The sequence below is a fragment of the Hemiscyllium ocellatum genome, chromosome 25 (assembly GCF_020745735.1).
Source record: "Hemiscyllium ocellatum isolate sHemOce1 chromosome 25, sHemOce1.pat.X.cur, whole genome shotgun sequence".
NCBI lineage: Eukaryota > Metazoa > Chordata > Chondrichthyes > Orectolobiformes > Hemiscylliidae > Hemiscyllium > Hemiscyllium ocellatum.
This window is the reverse complement of record NC_083425.1, coordinates 55,739,369-55,756,755: the sequence shown is the minus strand read 5'-3', so window position 1 is coordinate 55,756,755 and position 17,387 is coordinate 55,739,369. Positions and strand designations below refer to the sequence as shown.

Here is a 17,387-nt window from a genome sequence, read left to right as displayed (position 1 = left end):
ATCATTGAGACCATTCCTTTCCCAAGTTCAAAACATCCCACCGTAGTTAAAATGCAGCAAGGTATTAACATACATCAGGCTGCCATGTACACCTTTGTATCAATGAGCTGTTTATCTGTTTTGTAACAGTCAAGATATTAGTCAGAATGTCCTTGCCTTTCTTCGAGAATGTCATGGGATCATAGAATCCCTGCAGTATGGAAGAAAATCATTTGGTACAACATGTCCATACTGTCCCTCCGAAGAGTATCATACCCAGACCCACTCCCTGACTTTTCGCTCTATCAATAGACAATAGGTGCAGGAGTAGGCCATTCTGCCCTTCGAGCCTGCACCACCATTCAATATGATCATGGCTGATCATCCTTAATCAGTATCCTGTTCCTGCCTTATCTCCATAATACTTGATTCCACTATTCTTGAGAACTCTATCCAACTCTTTCTTAAATGAATCCAGAAACTGGGCATCCACTGCCCTCTGGGGCAGAGCATTCCACACACCCACCACTCTCTGGGTGAAGAAGTTTCTCCTCATCTCTGTCCTAAATGGTCTACCCCGTATTTTTAAGCTCTGTCCTCTGGTTCGGCACTCACCCATCAGTGGAAACATGTTTCCTGCTTCCAGACTGTCCAATCCTTTAATAATCTTATATGTCTCAATCAGAAGCCCTCTCAGTCTTCTAAACTCAAGGGTATACAAGCCCAGTCGCTCCAGTCTTTCAGCGTAAGGTAGTCCCACCATTCCGGGAACTGACCTCATGAACCTACACTGCACTCCCTCAATAGCCAGAAAGTCTTTCCTCAAATTTGGAGACCAGAACTGCATACAGTACTCCAGGTGTGATCTCACCAGGGCCCTGTACAGCTGCAGAAGAACCCCTTTGCTTCTATACTCAATCCCTCTTGTTATGAAGGCCAGCATGCTATTAGCCTTCTTCATGCCACCGAGCTTAGTATCATCAGCAAATTTGCTAATGTTATTACTAATACCATCTTCTATATCATTAATATATATTGTAAAAAGCTGCGGTCCCAGCACTGATCCCTGCGGTACCCCACTGGTCACTGCCTGCCATTCCGAAATGGAGCCGTTTATCACTTCTCTTTGTTTCCTGTCAGCCAACCAACTTTCAATCCAAGTTAGTACTTTGCCCCCAATACCATGCGCCCTAATTTTGCTCACTAACCTCCGATGTGGGACTTTATCAAAAGCTTTCTGAAAGTTCAGGTACACTACATCTACTGGATCTCCCTCGTCCATCTTCAGAGTTACATCCTCAAAATTTCCACAAGATTAGTCAAGCATGATTTCCCCTTCATAAATCCATGCTGCCTCTGACCTATTCTGTTACTACTATCCAGATGTGTCATAATTTCATCCTTTATAATAGACTCCAGCATCTTTCCCACCACTGAGGTCAGACTAACTGGTCTATAATTTACTGCTTTCCCTCTCCCACCTTTCTTAAAAAGTGGTCCAACATTAGCCACCCTCCAATCTGCAGGAACTGATCCCGAATCTATCGAACTCTGGAAAATAATCACCAATGCATCCACGATTTTTCGAGCCACCCCCTTCGGTACCCTGGGACTTATAAACCTTCAGGTCTCTCTAACACCAATTCCTGGCAAATGTAAATTCCCTTAAGTTCAGGTCCTTAAGTCACAGTTACCTCCCATTCCCCATGGTTAATTCACCTAGCTTGCACAAATCTGGACACTATCAGCAATTCAGCATGGACAATCCACCTAACCCACACATCTTTGGACTGTGGAAGGAAACAAGAGCACCCGGGGAAACCCATGGCAGACATGGAGGGGATGTACAAAATCCACACAGACAGCCAGACAAGTCTGGAATCAAACCCAGGTTCTTGGCATTATGAGGCAGCCGTGCTATCCACAGAGCCACCATGCTACCCAGATTGTTTGCTTTTAGCTGAAAAAGAAACAGGTTTAAGATCTCATCCCTAAGATGGCACCTCCAACAGAGGAAATCCTTGTTGTCCTTGGAAAACCCTTGCAATTCTCGAAACTGGGTAGGGGAGGCTTAGAATTCTTTGTGGAGCTGTGCCTGATTGGTCCTTCCGGATCCATGAGGATATCTTTCAATAATTCAACCTCCCCTGGTCTCTTCAGGCCTTGGGCTGCCTGTCACCAGATTTTAAGCACCAGATAGAAAACCGAGTGAAAATTGCCTCAGGGTCCGACTGATGTATCAGAATCCTGACCTCAACATTTTTCCAAGATCCTCATCTACTTTCAATGGCAATGGGCAGGAGCATGCGGGGAACCAAGAGTCTGCCCTGATTTAAACCCTCCCATATACCTCACAGCCTGTTCAATTTTTATTGTCAACTGGGGCTTGAAACTGGGATTACAATTCAGGGATGAGTTTGTGTCCCTCTTTAATGTTCCTCTCTCCTTTTCTACCTCTTGCAGCTGGGGATATGTGAAGACTTGCGCAGCTGTGTCCAATGCTGGGCCTGGAATACTGGGGACAAGAAAGGAAACAACTGCAAGGATTGCCCGCAAATCTTTACCTTTGTGGAGGAACTGAAATCAGGTCAATTGGAACAGTAGCAAATTATTACTGAAGAAAAATCCCATTCTGATGAATTGTCTTTTGAACCCTCTATACTGTCCACATTTAAACATCAATCTGAGGTCATGTATTCTGGTATATGACCATCTTAACTCAAAGAAGCTCTCTTGGAATGTCCTCCTACTCATAAACTCTTCATTTTATGAACTTGTGCTCTATTGGATTTGAGACTGCTTCATGAGTAGACAATGTTCCCTGACCAGTTTTCCCAAATCTCTTTGTAATCTTCAACATGACTCTGATTTAAAATACTGCAAAGTGCACTCACTGTTGTCATGTGGTCGAACAATGAAGCCACATTTACAGACATTGATGGCTGATGACCGACCGATGACTTAGCAGTTTGCATACTGCATGCTGTCACATCAGCAGAGCTACCTGCTCACCTCAAAGTGCTGTGAGCCTTTAAGGGACTCCCGAGAGGGAAGGCAGAGTTTTGATTGAATGACATATTTCAGTTCTGCAAGGGAGCATTGACTTAGATTGGAGACTCAAATCTCTGGAAAGGGGCTTCAATGCAGAAACCGCCAGATGGAAGATCTGCAGAATGAAGTATCCTGACAATTACAAGGAATCTTATTTTGTTGTTACAGAAAAGGAAGTGACAGAACACTGTGAGTTCCGCGATGAGGAAGATGATTGTACATTTTATTACACAGTGACAGTGCTCCCAGGTAGCAACCAAACTCAAGTAGAGGTGCTGAAGAAGAAAGGTACGTGGAAAATAAAACTGGAAATCTGACTTTTGCTGATTGGCTTCCATTGCTTCTGATAAATTGAGAAATATATGAGTGTTTGGAGAGATTACATGGATGATAATTTTGGCTTAGGAAGACTGCTTGAGGATTTCTCTTCCACTTCCATGTGGTTCTGTTATAGAGTCATGATCAACAACTCCATTACTGCTGGATTCTGGAGAGTGAGTTAGATGGGATCTTGCTGTGCCCTTGTTTAACAATTCCTACTTCTTTATGAAAAGATATAGGAAGAAGAATGGGGCATTTTCCAGAGCTCTAGCTTGCACTCTGTTGATATTCCAGATCAGGCTGTCAAATTTATGTTATGACCTGGTTAGGGACTTTATTTTTAAAGTAGGCAACGTAAGAGAAGTCAGGTACTTAGATAGTACCCTTAAGACTTCAAGGTTAAGAACAACAAAATTAAATTTTAATACATAAAGTTAGAATATTAATACAATCTAGTATATATATGTATTTACAATTTATATTCTATTAAGTCCAGAATTAACCAAAAACAAACATGGCGTACAGTTAAACTATGGTTGGACACTCCACAGAAGACATCAATTAGTAAACGCAGTCAGGTTTGGTATCGTGAGTCTTGCAGCAGTATACTCTGTGGCCTATCAATGGGATTTCAATTCTTCTCTTTTGAAGACCTAGCTCCAAAATACCTCAAAAACCACTTAATCATCAATATTCTGATATTTCACCTTGTTTTCCAGGACCTACACTCCCCTAGATTCTGAAAATGGCATTCTAGCACCTACTCATAATTACAACGGTGGCTTTTCCACAGTCAGCAAGCTTCAACAAGCCAAGACTGCCACTAGTTTGGTTTTCCCCTGAGTTTTAATCTTGCCCACTTATACCAACTGTCTCCTAGGATTTCCCTGAGTCCTAGCAGCACAAAGCTTTCCAGCTGTTCTCGGGTCTTCTCTGAGCCACAACCACACAGAAACAATGTCCTTTCTGTCGTACAGCCAAACAGTAGCATCACTTCACATGCAGCCTCCTTCTGCCTCCCCCTTTCAGACACTGTCTTACTGTTTCTAACTCTACATATAACCTTTGAACTGTTCTGAGTGACACTTGAAATGTAGAACATAGAACATTACAGCACAGTACAGGCCCTTCGGCCCTCGATATTGCGCCGACCTATGGAACCAATTTGAAGCCCATCTAACCTACACTATACCATTTTCATCCATATGTCTATCCAATGACCATTTAAATGCCCTTAAAATTGGCGAGTCTACTACTGTTGCATGCAGTGCATTCCAAGACCCTACTATGCTCTGAGTAAGGAAACTACCTTTGACATTTGTCCTATATCTATCATCCCTCAATTTAAAGCTATGTGTTCTTGTGTTAGCAATCACCATCCAATGAAAAAGGCTGTCATTGTCCACCTTATCTAACCCTCTGATTATCTTGTATGTTTTTGAATAAATTATACAAATGTTTTGTATAATCTATTGAAAACCTTGCAACAAGCCCACTTTTGATCGTAGGTAGTATAGATTTAATTATATTTTGGAACAGTCAAAAGTAGCAACCCTTTGGAATACTGTGTTCCCTGAGTGTTATAGTATTCATAGATTGCTGGCTTGCACTGTATAAAATAGATAGACAAAAAAAAGAATTTTGTCACGCCTTTCCTCTTAGAAGAATAACGGAAATTTATTTTATAATGGCTTTGAAAATACAAGTCCTTATCATCAAAAACTTTAAACAAGAAATATATAACATTCCATATGGATAATTCTTTCATTTACACTCTTGCATTTATCAATTTAACAAAGCTATAAAAGCTCAACTCAAACAAAGCAAGTGCATAATAGAGGTAAATTTAGCAGGATTTAAAAGTTGTAGCATTAATATCATCGGTGCTGCTTCTTGCTCTCATACATGACTGGAAAATTGAATCAGTTTTCTTCCAATTTCCATCCAATATTAGACCTGCATTAATACACCTCCTTATGATCTCTTATTTTCTGATTCACTAATGGGGTGTGACCATTGCTAACTAGGCCAGCATTTATTGCCCATCCCTAGTTGTCTTTGAGAAGGTGGTGGTAAGTTGCCTTCTTGAACTGCTGCAGTCCATATGCTTTAGATTGACCAGAATGCCCTTAGGGAGGGAATTCCAGAATTTTGACCCAGTGACAGTGAAGGAACAGTGATATATTTCCAAGGCAGGATGATAAGTGGCCTGGAGGGGAACTTGTAGGTGGCAGTGTTTCCATGGATCCTTCAAGATAGAAGTGGTTGTGGATTTAGAAGGTGCATTTTGGTATTTGAATTATCCCTCATGTCTGCTAAGATGATGTTATTCTCCATCTCTAGATTGTCCCCCAGGAGGCTTCCTCTGGCTCATTCCACTCATCATATTCCTGATGCTGTTGTTGGGTCTCCTGTTGTTGCTCTGCTGGAAGTACTGTGCCTGCTTTCGGGTGAGTGCTCATTTTCCATTGGCATTATTATACAGAAAGAAGAAGGCCGAGCGTATAAACTGTACCAACCTGGCTTGTTACAGGCCAATTATCATTGGCTTTTCAGAATTAAATGTTGAGAACCTCTGCGTAGGTACCACATATTTCGATACATCCCATATCGAACTGACTGCAGTCTCCGAGAAACGACTCTATTGTGTCAGTCGTGGAAATGCAAACAAACTTCATAAAATAGAGCTGCTGGTTGCTCTTGCTCATGAATTGTCACATTAGACACTGACCTTGGATTGAGGATTGGGCCTCGGGTCAAGTTGTGTTGGGTAACAAAGTGCTCATTTGAAGATAGGGCATCAGAATTGGGTTTGAGTGCTGGTTTTTGTATGGAGATTGTCCCAAATTGGACTTTGTGTTACTCGCCTGACAGAAGTTGCAGTGAGTTTTTGTTTAAATTGCTACCAAAAGAAAAGCACTGTGACCACAATATAATGACTGAGAACCTGGGCATGCTCACGGTGCCTCTCTGTTTTCGCAGGCCTGCTGTGCAAGACTCCCATGCTGTGCGATGCTGCCGTGCTGTGCCGCAGGTAATCTCGGTCTTGTGGAATCGCTACACTCAACTTGATTTCTCAAATTGATCAAATTGGGAAGAATCATAAACTTAGAAATCGATTGGGTGCGAAATGGGTGCTGAGAGTTCAATATGACATGTGACATTCTGCACTGCAACAGACCATATTGGTTTGGATGTCCTGCTGATGGCTTTAGTCTGGCAAGCTACAGACCAGCTCAAGTCTTGATCTAATACTGGAGCTCAATAGACTGCAGCAAATACCCACAAAAACCAAACTCAGTACATTGCACCCAATAATTCAGAACAACTTGTTTTTGTTTTGATTTGACTTGATTTATTATTGTTACATGTACCAAGTCACAGTGAAAAGTTTCATTTTGTGTGCTATCCATGCGAATCATACCTTACATAAGTGCATCAGGGTATTGGAACAGGATGTAGAATATAGTGTTACAGCTACAGAGAACTTGCAGAGAAAGATCAACTTTATGAGAGATTGATTCAAAAATCTGATAAAAGTGGTGAAGAAGCTGTTTTCGAATCAAGAAAGCACACCAACACATCTGCTTCCTCAGAAGGCTTATGAAATTCAGCAGGTCCACAAGGATTCTTATCAAGTTTTGTAGATTCACCATGGAAAGCTTTCTATCCGGATGCATCACAGTTTGGTATGGCAACTGCTCTGCCCAAGACTGCAAGAAATTATACAGAGTTTGAACACAGCCCAGTCCAGTAACATATTTTTCATGAACCTAAAGAAAGTCATTCAGCTCCTTGAGTCAGTTCCACCATTCAAGCAGATCGTGGCTGACCCATATGTCAACATATTTATCTGCATTTGCCACTTAATTCACAATGCCCTTACTCACAAAAATCTATCTGTCTCAGTCTTGAAAATGAGAATTGACCCCCTTTGAGGGAAAAGGTCCCATTTTTGTGAAGAAGTGGTCTTGACAGCATTCCTGAATGGTCTGGCTTTAATTTATAGATTATTTTCCCATAATCTGGACTCCTCTACCAGAAGAAATTGTTTTTCGGTATCCTGTTGGCATTGGCTGCTTAAGCTGAATGGCCTGGTGTAATTCTACCCTGTCAATTCCTTCAAGAAAATTAGACATTTCATTCACTTCAGCCCAACTCTTCCAATTTGAGCTTCTACTTTTATTTAATCTGTCTTTCTTCTATTTCCAGGTACCAAGGTTGGGTTTAAGGAAAACCGCCACATGTTAAATCAAAGCAAGCTCACCTACCTTGACACACCAATGTTACGAAAAAACAAACCTGTAGGCACAGACGTTGTCAGGTGGAAGGTGATGGACAATGTTCACAAAGAACCTTCTAAACGGTATCAGGGAACCAACTCTAACGACACTGGTGAGTCTTGAGAGAGGGGTTCAGCGCAGAAAGGAGTGCAAAAGCTACTTCATAGTTTGAAAAGTGGCATCTTGATTTTCTTTGTTTAAACAACCTTTGAAATTTCTGCGCTGGTCCTACTCATGCAATAATGGCTGTTTAAATTTATATTGCGCCTTTAAGAGAATAAAAAATCTCATAGAATCCACAGAAAATAGGAGCAGAAAGAGGCTATTTGGCCCTTCGAACCTGCCCCGCAATTCAGCATGATCATGGCTAATCAGCCAACTCAGTACCCTGTTTCCCACTTTCTCCCCATAACCTGATCCCTTCTGCCCTAAGAACATAGGTTCCTTCACAAGGAACACAATCATGTAAAAAGCTCATTTTAATAAAGACACAGTCAAAAGTTCGGTCAAGGGGTTAATTTTTAAAGACAATCTTAAAAGAACAGTGGACAGCTTTGGGCCTAGACAGCTGGAAGTACAGACACCAAGAACCTTCTAAAGAGCCAGAATCTAAAGAGCCTAGGAAGAGAAATAGATTGGGATAGGCAATATTACACAGCCAATGGAATTTCAAAGATCAGGACTGTGGGATCCATGCAATGTAATTCTTATGCCACAGTCAACAGCCACCACTTTTGTTTTATAGCTACCTCATTTTTAATTTCCAAATAAGAGTAAGATTTTTAACTTCTGTTGGCCATATTGGAACGTTTGTGGTTGTACAGAATGGCTACCTTCAAATTTAGCTTTGTGTCTAATTCATTCCTGGTATTGTACATAAATAGGTGAATAATAGAGTACAAGGTTAACTCACCAAGTCAGGGAAGTATGATAGGGATAAAGTATAACATTTAAGCAAATGACTAAAGGTAAGATTTTTAATACTGTAGTGGATTTTTAATATTGTAGTGGGTACTTTCTGATCCTGTTCCACTTTTCATTCTTAGTTCCGTACAACCTGTCACTGCAAGCAACCAGAATATTCAATGATGTGCTGAAGAATCCTGACTCAGCAGAGTTTAGGCAGCTCCGCCTGGAGGTGGAGGAGAATGTAAGTGTGGTTGCATTCACCAGGACAGAGCAGACTATGTGCTCTCATTTTGCTACCTGGGTATTATTTTACTTCCCCATCCTCCATGCATGATCTCCTACCAAAAACTTCTATCACAGCTAATCCAAAGACAGCATGTAATCTGTTTCTTTACATTACCTTACGATATATTCCAATTCAGTTTTATTCTCTAATACTAGTCAATCCCCTTTGAACTTACCCACAATGACTTAACTCCAATTTCAGAATTACACAGGGTTCTTCAATTGTATCTTCAATTCCAATTTTTAACAAAAATTGCTGATGCAAACTTTTGTCAGTGGTAGCCTGATGTAAATTCAGGCATTGTAATTTATCCTAGCAGACACTGGTAGGAATATGCTTGATTTTTAATATTCTGTATGAATTTCTATTTAATAAAGTAACAGCATTAAAACTCCTTTGAATATGAGCTTCACCTTTCTAGGCTAGTGTAGCACTAAGTAGAACAGAAAGGCTGAGACAATAGCTCCTGGGCTGGTCTAATGCAGTTATTTGAGTCCATTCCTGAAGAAGGGCTCATGCCCGAAATGTCGATTCTCCTGCTCCTTGGATGCAGCCTGACCTGCTGTGCTTTTCCAGCAACACATTTTCAGCTTCAGTCAGTTTACCTTTTTTAGGTTCAAGCTACAGGTGAGAAATAATGAACTGAGATTCTGGTCTCTGATCAACTTCCAGGTTGTTTTGTCAGTGGTTAGGACAAGATGGGGCTCACCCCTAATACCCACCGAGACCAAGAGATTCAGGACAATTTCGTGAAAAATGAGCATGAGATGTTAAACCAAATCTAGAATCCATCCGAGAGACTTAGCAGGAGAATTAGGAGATGAAAAAGTTCAAATACTCTAAGATGTGACTTACAATGTTTTATCAATGTATTGGAACCACTGAGAAATACTGCTACAATAATGATGGCTGATTCTACCCAGAGTTGTGGATCCAGGAAGATTCACAAGAGTCAGGCTATGTCTATGCAGCGTCATATTCATTATCAATATCCTGGGGTGACAGCGATAGGCTGGTGTGATTGTTCATGTTACTTTCTAAAGGGAAGTCAGATAACACACGAAGGAGAAAGGAATAGGAGGATACAATATTGGGTGAGATGAGGAAGGCTGAGTGTAAACATTTGGATAAATGAGTAGTTTCTGCTCTAAAAACTGTATATTTGAATAAATGTTTAATATGACAACTAACTTCTGACTTGTTTGACTTTAGCTGAATGATGTCTTCAAAATTGTGCCAGGTTTCCAGGGGGCACAGAAGACCACGTTTAGGTAAGTGGTGTGTGTGTGTGTGTGTGTCTGTCTGTCTATCTGTGTGTGTGTGTGTGTGTCTGTGTGTGTGTGTGCGTGTGTCTGTGTGTGTGTCTGCGTGTCTGTCTGTGTGTGTGCGTGTGCGCGTGTGTCTGTCTGTGTGTGTCTGTGTGTGTGTGTCTGTCTGTGTGTGTGTGTCTGTGTGTGTCTGTGTGTGTGTGTCTGTCTCTGTGTGTCTGTCTCTGTGTGTGTCTGTCTCTGTGTGTGTGTCTGTGTGTGTGTGTCTGTGTGTGTGTGCGCGTGTGTCTGTGTGTGCGTGTGTCTGTCTGTGTGTGTGTGTCTGTGTGTGTGTGTGTCTGTGTGTGTGTATGTGTGTGTCTGTGTACGTGTCTGTCTGTGTGTGTATGTGTGTGTGTGCCTGTGTGTGTGTCTGTCTGTGTGTGTGCCTGTGTGTGTGTGTGTGCCTGTGTGTGTGTGTGTGTGTCTGTGTGTGTGTGTGTGTGTGTGTGTGTGTGTGTTCGAATGTCAACCACAATCTCTCTTTCAACTTTTAAACCAACAATGATTTCTGTTTGTTGCTAAAGCTCCCTACTGAATTACTTAATTGTGACCTCTGAACAAGAACTATATATTTCTTCATCTGTAAATGCTTTACATGATAACTTTTAAAATTCCGACTTCTTATCCCCATATGTGTTAAAGCAGCATTGTGGTCGCTATTGGCTGAAACAGCTGCCTCCTTATGAAAAGAAAGCTAACAGATGAACCAAAAACTTAAGACATTGAAACATGCAAAAACACATTAAAAATGCTTCTATCTACTGTGGAGTAACTATTAGCACTTCCAAATTTGAGTTATTAAAATATGACAGTAGTCGTCACATTACAACTGATAGTTCAGGGCCTTCTGATCATCCAATCTGTCCCCCAGAATTCTGATACCTTATCTATCATGATGACACTCCATCCATGTCGGTCAAGATTTAAAGAATTAATTTCAATAATTAGTTTGAATGATTATTTTCATTAGCCATATCTTAAATTAGTTAATTTGACACAGAATAATAAACTAGAGTATAGAAGTTTAAAACTCCACCATAGTATTTGGGGATTTCAATTTGTTTAGAATAGTTTAACGTAACTGTGATTGTTGGAGAAATTTAAAAGATTCATCGGCGTCCCTCAGGAGAAAAGTCTTGCTCTTCAGAATTTTGGCCATGATTCCAGTCTCATGTTCATGTTCGACGGACACAAACAGTTCAGTTCGTAATCTGACAGTATTGTAAATATTCCCCTTCACCATAAGGCCGTGCAAACTATATGATTGAGTTAAAGCTCATCAGTAATAATATGAGTCTCTAACTTCAATCACATTCGATATTCTTAGGACCCAACTGCAAATGTGAATTGGGAAAGATAACTGAATTTGCAGGTATTAAGTCATTGTATAATCGCTCAAGCATGATCACTGCAATTTCTGTCTTAATTTAAATACAGTGAGCCTGAGCTAATCAAATCACATCGTACAGTCACCAATGTCCACTTGTCAACCATATTCATGGCCAAAAGCTGCCATTATTATTCAATCCAACCCCTTCACTGTTGCAGTTGGAGCTTTTTGTGCTACTGTTACAAGATCCCCTGTTTACTAAAATGCCAATCTCAGGCTGGCACCAGAGAAAAATCCATTGGTGAGAGGTGGATCTGAATTAAGGTAAAAGTGTCAGGATGAACTGGGAATATGGACCAGTTCCACAATAAACAGCCAAAATAAAAGCACAAGTTTCATATCTCTCTCGTAAGAGTATGTCAGTTTGAGTGGCATTTGATGAGAAATTATGTCTCTCTCAATCAAGTCAAGACAGTTAGCATTTCTGCTCTCTTTCCTTTCACTGGAGCTTCCTCTAATTCCTTGTGTCCCTTCTAACCTTCACCCTGTGCCTCCGTCTCCCACATGCCCCTCTCCCCCCACAACCCCCTCTCCCCATGCTCCTCTCTCCCATGCCCCTCTCTCCCTGTGAGCCCTCTCCCCCTTCGCTTTACCCACCTTCCCGTGCCCCTCTCCCCATGTCCCCTCTCTCTGTATCGACTATCCCCTGTGTCCCTTCTCTCCCTGTGCAGTCGTTCCTCCAGTGCAATTCCCCCTTTGTGCCCCTTCTGCCCCATGTCCCCTCTCCCCATATCCCCTTTCACCCCATGCCCCTCACCCATACCCTCTCTCCCTATGTCCCCTTCACCTGTGCTCCCTCTCTCCCTGTGCCACTTTGCCCCACGTCGCCATTTCCTGTCTCCCCAATGCCCCATCCTTCAAATGCCCCCATGCATCTCTCCCTGTGCTCTCTTTCCTCCAGTTCCCCCTCTCCCCTATGTCCCCTCTATCCCATGTCCCAGTTTCCTCTCTCCCCTGTGCCCCTCTGCCCCTTGCTCAACACCCCCCATGTCCCTATCTCCCTGTATCCAGTCTCTCCCCATGTCCCCTCTCCCCATGTCCTTCTCCTCCTATAACCCTTCTCCCCTCTGTGCTCCCTTTCCCCCATGCCCCTCTCTCCCTGTGCCCCGTCTCCCCATGCCTCCTCTTGCATTGTCCCATTCCCCTCTTCCTCTGTGCTCCTCCCCCTGTGCACTTTTCTCTCTCTGTGCCTTTTCCTTTGCCCTCTTTCTATCTCCCTGCTCTCTTGCGCTCTCTCTCTCATGGTTTAATGTCTTTCTGGTGATTTTTATAAATGCTTGTAATTGAGAATTTCTCTGATCCAACATTTAAAACTGTGTTTCCTATTTTAGGGTTCAACCAAAGACAGGAAAAAGGTAAGTGATTTTTTTCTGTACACACTCCAGCTTGTAATGCACACTTGTAATGTTTTTGCCTAGCCGTTTATGAATGATTGCAGTCCATCGACCAACGTGCAGCTGACACAGCCCAAATCGCTCCTGGACAGCTCACTTTGGAACACTGACATTACCTCCCTTCGCAAAGGTTAATAGATATTTTAAAATTACCTTTTCTTCAACATTAATTGTTGATGTGCTGCAGTGGGCTTGACCTATTGGCACCTTTCTTCATGTGTGAATATCTCATCAGAAGGACTGCGTTTGTGGCAATACAGTTCTCCCCTGAATCAAATGCTCTGGAGTGGAAAACTTGAACATTTTATATTAGTCAGAATGGGCTCGATCTGAAACTGTGACCTACCTGTGAGTACATCGTAGTGCCTTCACAGGGTCAGGCCATTCAGTCCATCATGCTTGTTCCACCATTCAGTACGATTACGGCTGCTCACCACTTCAATGCATTTCTTCCACGCTACCCCCAAATCGCTTTATGTTATTTAGAATGCTCAATCTCTATCTAAAAACCAAGCTTCCATACCCTCTGGAGTAAAGGATTTACAACCCTCTGAGTAAAGCGAAATTCTCTTCACCTCTGCCCTAACTGGTTTCCCCTTACTTTGAAACAGTAACCCCTGGTTTCTGGGGGAGCCATACAGGGGACCATTTTACCGGCATTTACCCTATCTATCCCTTTAAGTATTTGAAATCTAGACATTTCAGGCCCAGTTTCTCATTATCTCATGAATTCTGTCCACCAAATTATATCATGCCTTGATAAATTAAACTGGACAGATATCAAGGCTGCAAATTCCTATTGATACTTGATATTGTGTACTGCCCAGGGCCTTGTTGGAGAGTTGTTGGGCCTTATTAACACTTTTGTACAACCTCAAGTGTAGAGAATGTGCAGTTCTGAGTTACAGCATCAATATTTACACAGAATCCTATGGCACAAAAGGTCATTCAGCCACCATTCCTGTACCAGCTCCTTGAAAGGAGTGCCCGAATAGTGGAAGGTGGCTAATGTTGTATCATTATTTAAGTAAGGTTGCAGGGAAATGCCTGGGAACTGTAGACTGGTGAGTCTAACATCCATGGAGGGGATTCTGAGAGTTAGGATCTACTGGCATTTAGAGAGGCAAGGAATCATTTGGGATAGTCCGCATGGTTTTGTGCATGGAAAATCATGTCTCATGAACTTGGTTGAGTTTTATGAAGGGATGACCAAGGAGGTAGATGAGGCCAGTGTTGTAGACATTGTCTACATGGACTTTAGCAAGGCCCTTGACAAGGAACTGCATGGTCGATTGTTAAGTAAGATTAAATAACATGGGATCCATGGAGAGCTAGCCAACTGGATACAAAATTGGCTTGACAGTAGAAGAAAGAGGGTGGTGGATAGAGAGTTGTTTTTCAGACAAGTGGCCTGTGACCAGCAGTGTGCCACAGCGATCGGTGCTGTGTCCTCTATTATTCATCATTCATATAAATGATTTGGATGAGAATTTAGGAGATTGGTGTTATAGTAGACAGTGAAGAAGGATTTGTGGGAATGCAGCAAGATCTTGATCAACTGGGCCAGTGGGCTGAGGAATGGCAGGTGGAGTTTAATTTAGATAAATGCAGTGTATTGCATTTTGGTGGCTCAAGCCAGGGCAAGATGTACAGTCATTGGTAGGGCCCTAGCGAGTGTTATAGAACAAAGAGATCAGGGTTACAGGTTTATAGCTCCTTGAAAATGGAGTCATGAGTAGACAGAGTAGTGAAGAAGGCTTTCAGCATGCTAGCCTTGATCAGTCAGAGTTTGAGTATAGAAAATGTCGTGTTGCAGCTGTACAAGACATTGGTGAGGCCACATTTGTAGTATTGTGTACAGTCACCCTACTATAGAAAGAATATTATTAAACTAGAAAGCATACAGAAAAGATTTACTGAGATGCTGCCTGAACTGGAAGGTTTGAACAATAAGGAGAGGTTTATTACTGGACTTTTTTCACTGGAACATAGTAGACTGCAGGGTGACCTTATAGAGGTGCATAAAATCATGAGAGGCATAGATAAGGTAGATACTAGAGAGCTTTTGTCCATGATAGGGGAGTATAAAACTAGAGGTCATATGTTTAAGGTGAGAGAGGAGAGATACAAAAGAGTCCAGAGGGGCAATGTTTTCACACAGAGGGTGGTGAGTGTCTGGAACAGGCTGCCAGAGGTAGTGGTGGAGGCAAATACAATTTTGTCATTTAAGAAACATTTGGACAGGTTCATGAATGGGATAGGTGTGGAGGGAAATGGACAAAACACAAACAAATGGGACTAGTTTAAATTGTGAGACTGAGCAGCATGGACAAGTTAAGACAAGATCTGTTTTCATGCTGTGGACCTTGATGATTCTCTTCTTCAACCCCCACACCATGTTTGTTCCCATTTCAAGTTTTTTGTCCAATTTGCTTTTGAACTTGCCTGTTAAAGTTTCCAGCACTTAAAGTCAACTTTAATCCAACATCTCCAGTCTGTCTGGTTATCTGCAATGGGCTTAATAAGTCTGACTGTGTTTACCATAGGGAGGCCCTGACCATCATCGATACACAAATACCTGCCCTTCGCTCAGCAGAGAAACAGATTGTCAATTTAACTGAAGACATGGTGTCCATGGGTGCCTTCAGCAATCTGAAGGTTATGCCTGGCTACTACACTGTTGCATCTGATCGAGGTGAGTCTCAAACAGGAAAGCTTGCTCAGCCTGATTCTTTATGGATTATTCATCACAATGACTACAGCTGACTATATAGAGTGGATCCCCAGGATTGTAGCTGACTGTGTAGTGTGGATCATCTCCAGGACTGAGCTGATTGTATGAAGTGGATCCCCCCAAGAATGTAGCTGACTGTATAGAATCAATCCCGAGGACTGCAGCTGACCGTGGAGAGTTGATTCCGAGGACTGTAGCTGACTGTATGTTGTGGATCCACAGGATTATAGTTGGCTCTATGGAGTGGATCCCTCCAGGACTACAGGGAGAACTAGCCATTTGGATACAGACCTGGCTCAAAGGTAGAAGAAAGAGGGTGGTGGTGGAGGGTTGCTTTTCAGATTGGAGGCCTGTGACCAGTGGTGTGCCACAGGGATTGGTGCTGGGTGCAGTGCTTTTCGTAATTCATATAAATGATTTGGATGAGAACATAAGTGGCATGGTTAGTAAGTTTGCAGATGACACCAATATTGGAGGTGTAGGGCAGTGAAGAATGTTACCTCAGAGTACAACAGGATCTTGATCAAATGGGCCAATGGGTCGAGGGGTGGCAGATAGAGTTTAGTTCAGATAAGTGTGAGGTACTGCATTTTAAAAAGGCAAATCAGGACAGGACTTATACACTTAATGATAATGTCCTGGGGAGTGATGCTGAACAAAAAAACTATAGATCCTTGAAAGTAAAGTCACAGGTAGATAGAATAGTGAAGAAGGTGTTTGGTATGCTTGCCTTTATTGGTCAGTGCATTGAGTATGAGAGTTGGGAGGTCATGTTTTGGTTGTACAGCACATTGGTTAGGCCACTTTTCGAATACTGCATGGAGTTCTGGTCTCCTTGCTGGAGGAAGGATGTTATGAAACTTGAAAGGGTTCATAAAAGATTTACAAGTATGTTGCCAGGTTTGGAGGATTTGAGTTATAGGAAGAGGCTGAATAGGCTGGGGCCATTTTCCCTGCAGATCAGAGGCTTATAAAATCATAATGGTCTCAGATAGGCTAAATAGACAAGGTCTTTTCCTCAGGATGGGGAAGTCCAAAACTAGAGGACAAACATTTAAGGTAAGGGGAAAAGATTTAAAAGGGACCCAAAGGGAAGTTTTTTTCAAGCAGAGGGTGGTACCTGTATGGAACAAGGAGGCAGAGGAAGTGGTGGAGGCTGTTACAATTACAGCATTTAAAAGGCATCTGGATGGGTACAAGAATAGGAAGGATTTAGAGGAACATTAACCAAGTGCTAGCAAATGGGACTAGATTAATTTAGGATGTCTGTTTGACATTGACGAGTTGGACTGAAGGGTCTGCTTCTGTGATGGACATCTCAATGATTTTATGAATGCAGCTGACTGTATGGAGTGGATTCCCAGGACTGTAGTTGACTCCATGGTGTGGATCCCCATATTGTCATTGACAGTGTGGAGTGGTTTGCTAGGTCTGGAGGTGACAGCATGGAGTGGACCGCCAGACTGGAGGGAATTGTACACCATGGTTTACTAGGACTAGTAAACAGACTATGTGAAATGGATCACTAACAGTGGGATTGGCTATGTGGAATGGATCACTTGCACTGGAGTTGACTGTCTGGAGTGGCTCACTGAGCAATTTGGGAACATGGTGTATGGAGTGGGTCACTAAGACTGAAGTTGACTAAATGGAGTGGATCATAAGATTTACCATTAAGTACACCATACCATGATTGTGGCAATAGTGGTGAGAACTGTGTAAGCTGAATG

General features: G+C 42.2%; 1 protein-coding gene across 3 annotated transcripts in view; it reads left to right on the top strand.

Annotated features, from left to right (window-relative positions):
* itgb4 (integrin, beta 4) overlaps positions 1-17,387 on the top strand; it is a 133,297-nt gene that overhangs the window by 47,361 nt on the left and 68,549 nt on the right. For all 3 annotated transcript variants that reach the window (XM_060844379.1, XM_060844380.1, XM_060844381.1), the window contains exons 16-24: positions 2,443-2,566; positions 3,199-3,318; positions 5,695-5,801; positions 6,334-6,385; positions 7,564-7,746; positions 8,681-8,784; positions 10,042-10,100; positions 12,861-12,884; positions 15,470-15,618. In XM_060844379.1, coding sequence (XP_060700362.1) covers positions 2,443-2,566; positions 3,199-3,318; positions 5,695-5,801; positions 6,334-6,385; positions 7,564-7,746; positions 8,681-8,784; positions 10,042-10,100; positions 12,861-12,884; positions 15,470-15,618 — 922 coding nt within the window. The remainder of the gene's footprint in view (positions 1-2,442; positions 2,567-3,198; positions 3,319-5,694; positions 5,802-6,333; positions 6,386-7,563; positions 7,747-8,680; positions 8,785-10,041; positions 10,101-12,860; positions 12,885-15,469; positions 15,619-17,387) is intronic.